Source organism: Mixophyes fleayi, chromosome 5 (genome assembly GCF_038048845.1).
Source record: "Mixophyes fleayi isolate aMixFle1 chromosome 5, aMixFle1.hap1, whole genome shotgun sequence".
Taxonomy (NCBI): Eukaryota; Metazoa; Chordata; class Amphibia; order Anura; family Limnodynastidae; genus Mixophyes; species Mixophyes fleayi.
This window is the reverse complement of record NC_134406.1, coordinates 221,936,685-221,949,078: the sequence shown is the minus strand read 5'-3', so window position 1 is coordinate 221,949,078 and position 12,394 is coordinate 221,936,685. Positions and strand designations below refer to the sequence as shown.

General features: G+C 37.0%; 1 protein-coding gene across 1 annotated transcript in view; it reads left to right on the top strand.

The window, feature by feature from the left end:
• The window catches only part of ST18 (ST18 C2H2C-type zinc finger transcription factor), a 204,902-nt gene that overhangs the window by 147,658 nt on the left and 44,850 nt on the right, over positions 1-12,394 (top strand). The window contains exons 12-14 of the mRNA XM_075213508.1: positions 2,955-3,070; positions 7,157-7,219; positions 8,248-8,316. Coding sequence (XP_075069609.1) covers positions 2,955-3,070; positions 7,157-7,219; positions 8,248-8,316 — 248 coding nt within the window. The remainder of the gene's footprint in view (positions 1-2,954; positions 3,071-7,156; positions 7,220-8,247; positions 8,317-12,394) is intronic.

Genomic DNA, 12,394 nt, shown 5'->3' with positions numbered 1-12,394 from the left:
GGCAAAAAGGAAGGTGGTGTATAAAATGAAAGTGGCAAAATGTGCTAGGCGCAAACAAACCACATGTTATGGTGCAAGAGCTGTGATTCATGGCACCCCTGCTTCGCCACTCCGGGGGCACATTAGTCCAATGCTGCTTCCCGGCCCCCAGCCAGAGGACCAAGCACAGCTCTGCCACAACTGCATTTGATCTTAGCCAAAAGGCCAAGAAGCGCTGTAACACAGATGACTGATGTTTCAAAACGCAATTTGTTGGAGCATATAGATACTTTCATCTACAGTTGGAGCTGGGGTGACAATCTTATTGGTTATGGTGAGATATTTTATAGAGAATGATATCTTAACCCACCACTGTATCCCATGCTCAAACTATTGTTAATATATAGTTTCTGAGGAGGAATTGAATTAGATAGCTCACAATAACTAAGACTTGGAATAAGCACACAGAGTTATAACTAAAGACGTAGAGATTAATCAGATCATAGGAAGTTTGCTCAAATAGATCTTCAATAAACAGCTTAATGACATTGCCATAGTGAAGACTTTGTTGACCTCATCATTGTTCCTGAAGCTTCTCTTTTATCGGACATGGGGTAATGTATATGCATCAAACTTTTCTGGGTACATAACATGAAGATAAAATTGGTGTGAAAATGTGAAGTTCTTGTCTAAATAGTCAAAATTAAGATTTTGGCATATGATTATACAAAAACAGAACCATTGGGTCTAAAGTAATTTGTGAAAAAAATTGATCATCTCTAGGCGTGATTATTATAATATAATCCAACTAATTTCTATCTGTGTTATGCTGGTCATATTAGTATCACCTGTTCAACTACTTTTTAGAGTAATTCCAACTTTTAAGTGTAAGTGAAAGAAATAAACATTTACCTTTTAGAAAATATACTTTTAAACAACAAAATACCAATATTTAGAAGCACTAAAACTAGAGAGATTGTTGACAGAAAATGGTGTTATTTATTAAGTGAGAAATCTGGTTCGAGAACATCTAGGTAGCTATGACGAAACGAGTTTGATAACACCTTAACCAGCCTGTCCCTTGTTTCTCACAAAATGTGGATTATGGCATGTACTTTTTATAGCCCTTGCATTTGTTCCCCAGCTCAACAGAGTACAACTTCAGTGTCTAATTACACATGGATAAGTGGATATTGTAGCCATGTTTAGCTTAATTCCATGTTACCCATTGTAAAAATATGTTTGTTGCTAATTAGTTGTTAATTCAGTGATACTGTTATGCATTGTTTTCAAATTGAAGCCAAGTGGGTTATGGGTAATGATCAGGTGGTATCCAGGATACAGGTGAGGAGGCTGGAGCTGCATTCTCCCCCCCTCCTTTCTCTACAGGAATCATGGAACAGCTGGGGACCCTGTGACATCACAAAGTAGAGTAAGGGGTTAATTTCAGGAGGAGCTGACTGCTATTTAGAGGTGGGAAGTACCCATTGTCCTCCACAGGACTGCCTGAGTCATTCTCTCTGGGAAAGCTCCGGGGAGCCACTGTGGAATAACAGCTCATTTTAACTCCCCATCCAACCCCCTAATCCAGCACTCACCAATGTTTAAGAAGGAGAGACCCAGGGGTATGCCCAGGGAGGGGAAAACACTGTGGAAATTTGACCCTAAATATAAGGAGCCACTCTAGGGAAGGAGGTTATGTTCATTTTGTGATTTGATCCCTGGAAGGTGCAAGATCTGGTGTTGAGTTTCCGTTCTCTACCAGTGAAATACATTAGGAGATCCATTGGTCGTCAGGTCTGGACAGCCAGGTGACTGTAACTCCTTAAGCTAGAGGTGTAAGGGACAGAGAATGTGCCTGGCATTTATTTACTGTGTGTATATAATATTCTAGCGATTGTTTTTATTACAATAAATGTATTGTTTTATTTTCTAACTGAATTTGCCTGAGTGACTATATGAACCTTAGAAGGTACTGGGGTAGGCTTCCCTGGCATAGTAAGGCACCCCTGGGTGGCCAGCCAGCGTGAAGTGGGAAGAATTGGGCCAGAAAACCAAGTATATTCACAGTAGCAGAAACTGGGATGTTTTTGTCATTAACCTGTGGTTCAGTCTGAAGATATTAAACTCTATATATCCATTTTGATAAATGAGGGAAGGGATGGATATCTTAGGGTCTTATCATTTCTTTTTTGGAGTTTGAGTGTAAGAGCTTCAATAGTTTTCGTAAATTTTAGGTGGTGTGTAAGTGTAACAAGCCTTAATCGGACATGTTAAACTGAAAGGCTTTATGTCTATGGAATTTCATACCTTTTTGTAAAGCTTTTCTTCCACATGCCACCCCATATGCCCACCAGCTTTTCTCTCACATGCCACCCTAAATACTTACCAGATATTTTCTCATGTGCTACCCCATATGCCCACAGACTTTTTCTCGCATGCCACCCAATCTGCTCACCAGCCTTACTCTCATATGCCATCCCATATGCCATAAGCTTTTATCTCACATCATGCCCTGCAACTAACATATGCCCACCAGCTTTTTTCTGATATGCTACCCCATATACGCACTAGCTTTTCTGTCACATGCAAGGGTTGAACTGCAAATGTTACATTGCGAATCAACAGGTGGTGGACATTTACATACAACACATTTGTATTAGAATCCATTTAAAGGTCCCACCCCCTCAGTGACATCAGTTCATTTACTAACTGCACTGCTGAGGGTGGCATGAAATCTCCAATAATTAAATAAACAATAATAACAAAAAACAACCAACTCCTAAAAGTTCCTGTTGCAAATGAGCTTTTAGCAGCAGTTCAGTCATATACACTGTATAACATGGGGATTTTCCAAGGATTGAGTTCAGGGCTTCTTGCATATATTTTAGGATAATTATCATGCTGCCAAAATGTGTACCTAAAACAGACACTATGCAAGTATAAAATAAACGCTATGTATAATTTATTTTCAGATGGATCCTGGAAGCTGTTCAGAAAACACAGATGAAACTAAATTCTCTGGAGATGTCTCAATGCCCAGCCCTAAAACTAAGTTCCATTCAAGAGATATAAAAAAAGAACTGATTACGTAAGTATACATTATGTATGTTATTTTACACAGTGCTGTACGTTAAGTGGATAATTTTACTAACAAATTGCACACAATGGCATTAAACATGTTAAACTGGTCCTACATAAACAAGCTTTAGGTATAACATACTTAAGTGATGTCTAAAATTGTAGTCTGCATTCTTGGTCACAGATGTCACTGGTTCCTAGTGAATTAATTGGATGCACACTCTGAGGGAGAGGGAGAACAAGAAAAATGCTGGTCTGAATTTATCCCCTTCATTATATTACACACACATTCAAGTTTATCGAGTCTACCTTTATTAACATTATAAAATAGAACTCTAAATACTCCATGTTGCACTCTCATGTAAATAAAACCTATATGGAACTCTATCCAATCATTTGGTAGTAACAACAAACTGAGGGAAATGAATAGTAAACATGTTACATGTATAGTATGATATTTGTTTCATATAGAGGTGTATTTAACACCACATTTTTTTACATCAAGTTTGTTAGGAATTTTATTTCTCTAATCTGTGCTGCAGGGGATCCTTGTACTTTTACACTATCTAATTTGCAGTCTGTGACTGTGTTTGTCTCCATTCCCCTCCTCAAATTATGCCACTGCCCCTGTCATCACTAATGTAATCATACTTTCACATAGGTCACTGCCTCCCATGTGATTAGCACAGTAATATACTGCTGTTGTGAACTTTCGAATGAAAACAAATTGGCTACAGTTTGTTACATCACCACCAACTTCAAAACTGAGGTCATCATCCCGTATGAGCAGTCGTTGAAAATTAAATACAATAAAGTGTTCAGTCAGAATTTAGTGAAATGCACCTAAAAAACCCTAACAACTCTCAGTTTTGGTTGTAAGCAAGAGCATCTCATTTAGCCTCACATCATGGGCTTTATTTATCAAGGATTGGTTTTGTAACATCGCTGGTTTTCGGCAGTTTCTCCTGTTCAATTTAAAACAGTTGTAGATTGTAACACTTGTTTAAAATGTCTACTGATACATTATTATGGCTTGATGGCACGCTGATGATGATGTTGATCAGGGCGGTGGTAATCGTTTTTACGATTACCACCATAACGACACCGAGAAGTCCTTCAAATAAAAAACGAATCTGTAGAAAAGACGATGTCAAGAGAAGCAGACTTACCTGTATAACGAAGTTGCAGATGTCCGATTGGCGCAGGATGTTGACCGCGAATGAGTCCGACTACTGAGGTGTCCGTCAAGAGATTTTAACGTCAGTGCGACTTCTTTTTCTTTTAATTTAAAGCAGCAATGTCAAACCCCGCAGGTTACGTGTTGAAACACCTAACCAAACTTTAAATTAAGAGGAAAAGAAGTCGCACTGACGTTAAAATCTCTTGACGTGACATTGTTTTTTTACAGAATCGTCTTTTATTTGGAGGACTTCTCAGTGTCGGAATATTCCGCATCGAGAACGCATGCCCCCACCCGGACTGGCCCTCTGGCACTTCTGGTATTTGCCAGAAGGGCCGATGGCTGTATGGGCCGGTCTGGTACCCTGCGCAGCGCAAATACTCACATGATCGCGGCGCCGGAGCACCCCCCTCCCCCTCCTCCCGCCTTTTTCTTTTTAACTTTTTTTCCTAACCCTCTTACCTCTCTGTCTGTATGCATTACCCAGAATTGCCTTATAAATGTTTGTTCCCAATTGTAAAGCACTACGGAATTTGCTGATGCAATATAAATAAATGTCGATGATGATGATGATGATGATGAATTGAGAATATGTGGCACTATTTGAAAATTGGGATGCACAACCATCATCCAACTAACCTGAACAACCTGGAGCAAATCTGAATGATAGGCCAAAAGCATTCCCGAAAGGTGTGCAAACTACTTAAGGCTGTTGTTGCTGCAAAATGCAGCCTTACAAAATATTAACATGTAGGGTTTCAATATTTATGCAAAACAGAATATTTCAGTTATTTTCTTTTTGTAATAAAACAATGTCACGTTAAAACAAAAACAAATTCAATTTCAGTGCATTGAAATAAAAACATCACAGAGAACAAAATTTCAGTGTAGGATTTTATTATTAGAAATTAGAGAATTGATCAAGGGTCTGAACACTTTTATATGGCACTGTACAATGTATCTTTGTGTAAGCTTTCATGTACATTCCATAAATCAGAATAGAGTATATATCTAAACAAAAAGTCCTCAAATAGCCTTGGTAATTATATGTTTCAAATACTTTATATTTGTATTCTTTTAATGACTTATATTTTTAAATATTCTCAAATCACATTCAATATATAAATATTTTCACAACAGTGACCATTTCAGTGATATTTTTCTACTGTTACATAAACAATTATTGGTTATACTTACTATATATCGCCATCTTCTGGTGAAACATAAGTATTGTATTCTGCAACAGGTCCAATACACGAAAAGTTGCAATCAGTTTTATTTCAATTATCAATGTGAATTAAAAGCTTTTAAAAAGTTGTACTCTTTCATAACAAAAAAAAAACATTTCAACACATAAATGAAGGCAAATTCAAATTTTAAGATGGTCACATGGAACATACAGGTGCATTACAAATACGTATGTCCATTTTTGTGATCAAATTTGCCAATTTATTCATATCTGTTTCATATTAACTTTCATAAGAGTTCATTAAAGTTTTAGATATTTTTCATTAAAGTAATTGCACACAAATGCTTGCAGCTTGCAATGTGTAACTATGGCTACACAAACAAGTTGAAATTTCATCTTAACACCTCTAGGCCTTACATGAATCATTATCTCCAAGTTTTGTTCAGCCAAGTCTACTTTTTATTCAAGTGTCATAAAATTACAAGCCCCAGCATGCTTTGTCAGCAGATAGACAACCAATAGCTTGCAGGGCATACTGGGACTTGTAGTTTCACAACACCTGGAGAGCTTCAGGTTGTCCAGGCCTGGTATAGTCAAATTATGCGCACAAAGAGATCATCTTCATATACATAACAAGACACATAAAACAGATACAAAATGGTTAACACAACTGTCGTGTGCAAAGTCCACAGTATTTCGTTTTGCAGTTTGCTTATTTTCACTCTGATTTGTGGCAATATATATATATATATATATATATATATATATATATATATATATACATATATACACCGTATATGTATATAAAATCTTGTAATCTTGCTTGGAAATAGGAAATCTCAATATTGCGCTGCTGAGAAAAATGAGTTACAAAAATATCACAGGGCACCAGAAAACAAAATTTATGATTTTGTTATTCAGTAAAATGAGAGAATTGGTCAAGAGTCAGCATGTTGGATTCGTGGTTAGCACTTCTGCCTCACAGCACTGGACTCATGAGTTTGATTCCAGACCATGGCCTTATCTGTGTGGAGTTTGTATGTTCTCCTCGTATTTTAGTGGGTTTCCTCCCGATGCTCCAAAAACATGTTAGTAGTTTAATTGGCTGCTATCAAATTGACCCAAGTCTCTCTCTGTTGTCTGTCTGTGTGTGTGTGTGTGTGTGTGTGTGTGTGTGTGTGTGTGTGTGTGTATGTTAGGGAATTTAGACTGTGTGGCGCTATATAAATAAATGATGATGATGATGATTGATGATGAAGGGTCTGAATACTTTTACATGGCAACCTTCAGCCAATCAGATCATCTGATTGCTGACAGAGGTGCAAATTATTTCAGGAGATCAGCCTGCTGATCTTGTGGGAGACAGCAGCCTGTCCACTTGTGTGAGGACAAGGCTGCATGCGACAGGGCCAGTGTCATGATGTGCGAATAGAAATGGAGCTAAGCAGGAAGACACATTCAGACAGATAGACAGCAGAAAGAACATTGCCCCCAAACAGCACAAAGTAGTGGTACAAGCTCCTTTTAGAAATATTGTAGAGACAAACACATCTCTTTATGAAATTCATATGAGTTCCTAGATTGTTAAAGGTCATAAATATTTAAGATAAATACTAATGTCAACCAGCACAAACTATTTCTAGAACACTGGTTATATTAGAGAACTATAAACGCTTTTAGCAATGGTCCAACTGACTTATTTTTCTTTTTGTTTTTGTGTTGTGCAGTTGTCCAACTCCAGGATGTGATGGTAGTGGTCACGTAACAGGAAACTATGCTTCACATCGAAGGTACGTAACCACAGGAAGTCAATTCAGGGCTTATGCTATATTCTACTTTTTACCTTTCCCCTTTAGAAGCAATGCCTGCTTAAGAATGGTATGGAATAGTATTCAGTAACTGCTCTAACAATATAATCAGTGTCTTCTTTGTAGCATGCATGCTAATACATAGTAGCTAGTACTACTCTTACCATGCCTCACAATTATCCCAACCACACATAACAAATGCAGGTTTTAACACTTGTTCAGATTTGTAAGCATCTTACAAATGAATTGTCATTTAATTTTCTTGCTTTAGGTGAGCTGCCCATGAAAGCAATGACACTGCTGTGTAAAGCTTCCTGCACACACATAACTAGCAGCCACAGATCACTTGTTGCTTTTTTGACACTGAGTTAAAAAAAAAACAACACTGATCTAAAACTGAATAGCTTAGCTCTAAATGTAATTGTGGCATGATGGTATGATAACTAGATTTCTTTATGTATGGACAACTCTTTAAAATACATCAGTAATTATTTTGTTATACCACTGTAGTTAAAAAGAACATCTCACATTTGTCCATGTTCTCTAATTGCTTATAAGATGAATTGCAATTTATTATTATTCACTTGTCTACTGCCTTCTGGTATAAAAAAACGCCTTAAATATTAAAGTTTCTAACCGATCTACTTGTGAGCTGCATATTTTTGTTGATATATATAAATTCAGTTTGAAAGGGTAGCAACCAGAGCTCTCGCAAACCTTCCTTTTGTTCCCTATTCAATATAAATTTTCAAGGAGCCAATACCACTGTGTTTTACATTGCTATAACAATATTTTAGCTCTCTGCAAAACAGTTGACCTTTAGCACTGCAGCAAAGATAATCATTTTAAAAACTATTTTCATCTATAAAGGAGCAGAACAATTCATAACACTACATATATGTAATTAATATGCTATATATTACAGTATATAATTATGTTGTTTGCATATTAGTATATATGATATGTTATGGTTTATGCTGTTTCTTTCGTGGTATGTTTTATGACAACAGTGTTTCCGGTTGCCCATTGGCTGACAAGACCCTGAAGTCTCTTATGGCTGCAAACTCCCAGGAACTTAAGTGAGTTTTAAATTATAAATCAGAACATGGTATTAACATTATTTTTAAAGTACAAAATGAGTATTCAGCTGGAATATATAGCAAATAAATACAGTTAAATGCAAGTGGTTGATTAAAATAATACTTGATTAGAATTTCAAATATATTTATTAGAATATTTGAAAGTATTGATTTGTTATGATTGGTTTTAATAATTGATATCTTTGTAAACTGGCTATGTCACCGTTGCAGTTGGTGTGTGGACATCAACACAGAGAGCAAAATTTAAAAATAAAAAACAAAACAATAAATATAATTCAAACTATAAATTAGTTGCTACTGAAAGATAATAGAAAATGCAATCCTGTCTGACCGGTGAAATATTTTGTTATTGTTTTATTGTAATTTCTGCATATATCAGATATTAATATGCGTTGATGTTACTTAAGACTTAGGGGTATATTTACTAAGCTGTGGGTTTGAAAAGGTGGAGATGTTGCCTATAGCAACCAATCAGATACTAGTCATCATTTATTTAGTACATTCTACAAAATGACAGTTATAATCTGATTGGTTACTGTAAGCACTTTAGTAAATATACCTCTTAGACTGCAATCATTGGTATCTGTAGAGTAGATAGTTCATTTTGGTATAGCAGTTAGCAGTTATTATCTTTGTTTCTTTGATAAAATACAAAATAATCCAAACATGTAAATATGTTACAATCAAAATCACATAATGTAGTTTTGAAGGATAATCATAATTGTTTTATTTTCTGCAATTCCAGCTATTCTATATATTGTGTTTATTTTTGTTTTACATTTATATTTATATCCACACTCACATTAAATAATGTTAATACTATTTAAATCTGTATATGTTTACAGTTACCAACATATTATACTACATATTGTAGCCCTGCTGCCCCCCGAGCCAGTCCCATATTGGGCTGCATTGGGCCAGGTCAGTGGGCCACCTGCATTTTTTTCTCTTTAAAATATTTCTAATAGGCTGCTGGGCTGAGTCTCGTTCCCCCCAGCTTAAAATGTGTTAGCCAGCCCCTAATGCTAAATGTGAAAATAACATATCCTGCCAAGGAATAAGCCTATGCAATCATAAATGCAATATAAATACCCGAAAACATTTGCTTTGCTAGTGTGACATGCATTCGCTATTCATTGTAAAAGTCTGACAACCAAATAGCAAGAAAGTCTCACAAACAGACATCCAGTAAATCCCATAATATAGCCACAAACAATGAAGAAAGTGGTATCAGCTGGAGAGATGAATTCACAATCATTCAATCAGAAGCTACTGGCTATTTGTTACTGTCATCATTATCAGCCTATATTTGCATCTGTCCTCTAGCACCTACAATAGATAGGTGTATATGCGTATCTATGCAGGTCTGCATCATCTGCATTTGCATGAACATAGCTTTATTGTACAGTCCTCGGGCTATGGTAGACCACCCCTTCCCTCCCCTGATCCGTCTCTTCATTTGTAAGGAGGCACAGGTGTCACACGCATGCAACTCTGCATACACACATATGCATGCGTTCTCTCTGTGGGCATGCGCAGCGGTGGCAGATCCAGGGGTGGGGCGATCGCCACCCCTATTAAGCTACAGTGCATATAAATACGGGTTACTTGAACAGTTGCCCATTCTTTCAACAATAAAATGTGTATTTGTATTCAGAAGCACAGCCCGTGTGATAAAATGGTAAATGACCCTGTCTATATTATTAAACTTTAGAACAAAATACTGCACATGCGGTGGACTTAAAGAACAATAAACCCCAAAACTGAAGCGGCAAAACAAATATGTAGTGAGTTAGAGAAAATAGAATAGACTTTAGTATGGAATCTTAAATTTAATACATCGATATGTAAAATAATGCATGTGGAACACAAAAATCCAAAAGTAGAATACAGAATGATAGGTGAACAACAAAAGAGGACAGGGGTCTTAAAGAAATAGTTTCAGATGATTTTAAGGTAAGCAGTGGGAAAATCCATTAACATCTGGTAATATAGCAGGGCCAAACACATGGTTTTTAGAGAGGAGTTTCCACGCCATGCAGCCAGAGTGGGCATGACCAGTATCATCATCAACATCATCATCATTTATTTATTTAGCGCCACTAATTCCGCAGCGCTGTAGAGAGAACTCATTCACATCAGTCCCTGCCCTATTGGAGCTTACAGTCTAAATTCTCTAACACACACAGAGAGAGAAACTAGGGTCAATTTGATAGCAGCCAATTAACCTACCAGTATGTTTTTTGGAGTGTGGGAGGAAACCAGAGTATCCGGAGGAAACCCACGCAAACACGGGGAGAACATACAAACTCCACACAGATAAGGCCTTGGTCGGGAATTGAACTCATGACCCCAGTGCTGTGAGGCAGAAGTGCTAAACACTTAGCCACCGTGATGCCCAGACCAGTATGCAAAGGAAGAGGCTATCATTTGAGAGAGTGCTGCTCTCCAACTCTTAACCATCCCCTTCAAATACACAAGCAAAGTTGTGTGCACCATTGTTAGGGATATACAGCTCTCCCTTTACAACCAGTGCAGTGTGAAGTGGGACATTCCTCCCTCAGTCCTGACTAGTGGAAGAGTGACACAATTTTAGGACTGCCCCACCAGAATTAGGACAGTTGACAGACTGCCCTGCTCTCTTCTACCTGCTCTTGAGGGTTTTACTACACGTTGCTTCTTATGTCTTACGTTCAGCTCCTGATTGTCTGGATCCAAGAAAGTTGGGCCCCTGCTTGGAAAAAAGATTAGGAACATAAAATATGGAAAGTCTAGCAATGAGTGACCACTCTATGCCTCCCTACCCCTAACCTGGCCCAACAATAAAATTGTCTAATTACTAGGCCTACCTACCTGCAACCAGTTCTGAAATAAAATTAATATAATTCATCACCACCATCATTTATATAGCACCACCAAAGTCCATGGTGCTTTACTATTGGGAACAAACATAGACATAAACCAATATTGGGCAATACAGACAAACAGAGACGTAGGAGGGCCCTGCCTGCAAGCCTACAATCTATAGCATTCACACTTATTAAATAAACTTATTTCGAGCAATTAGCCCCAGCATTAAATAAAGAGCATTCAGAAATAACCAATAGACATATTTCCCCAACATGCCCTGAGATTAAATAAATAGTACTCACAATTAATAGATACACCAATTTCACCTTCAAACAGCCCCAATGTTATAAAATTGTTTTTCACATTAAATATTTAAACCAATTTCACCTCAAACATTAAATAATTAGTATTCATATATAATAAATAGTCCTCCTTCTACCCAAACTCTGCCCCACATTCAATTATTGGCCCCAAAACATTTAGATCCATGGAATATACCTGATAACCTGTGTTAAAAGTCTGACTGTGTCCTTTCCTGACTGAGCCCTTAAACTGTTTCAACAAAACATGCAACAATTTTGCATCTTAAATATGTGTATTATGTGTATTATAATAAAAGCAAATAAAAAATATTTACAGAACATTTGGAGAGAAACAATCTCAGTATATTTTCCTTTCATTAAATGTAATGTAATATAATGAACCTATTAAAATCTCATAAGTGTGTACAGATAAGTGAGCTGATTTGGCAAGTTTATAGAGTTGTATGAATGTTGGCGTAAAGGAATAAAACATAATATTTCGTCAAGGGAACCATTTAGAATGCAGGGAAAGTATCATATTGCTACTATCAATAAACTCTTCCTTCATCCAGAGTCTTTCTGACTGACAACAAACATTGTGTTGCATTATTAAGTATAAACAGCCTGACTACAATCAACCTTCACTAGGCTGTAAATTCAAGACTAGGGGAAGAATGCTGGAAGTGGCTCTCTGCCTACTTACACTGACTTTTAAAAAACACTAGTCTGTCATGACCAAGCTTTCTTCTTCCCTCTCATATGAGTTTAACAACCCCTCTATTCCAAAAAAAAACTGGTCCATTATAGTTTGTACCATTACAACCCGTTGACCAGGCCTAAAGAGGTAATAAAATAAGTTCTTTCTTACCCTGCCAGCACTACAGTAAGTCTCCAAGCAAGTGGGA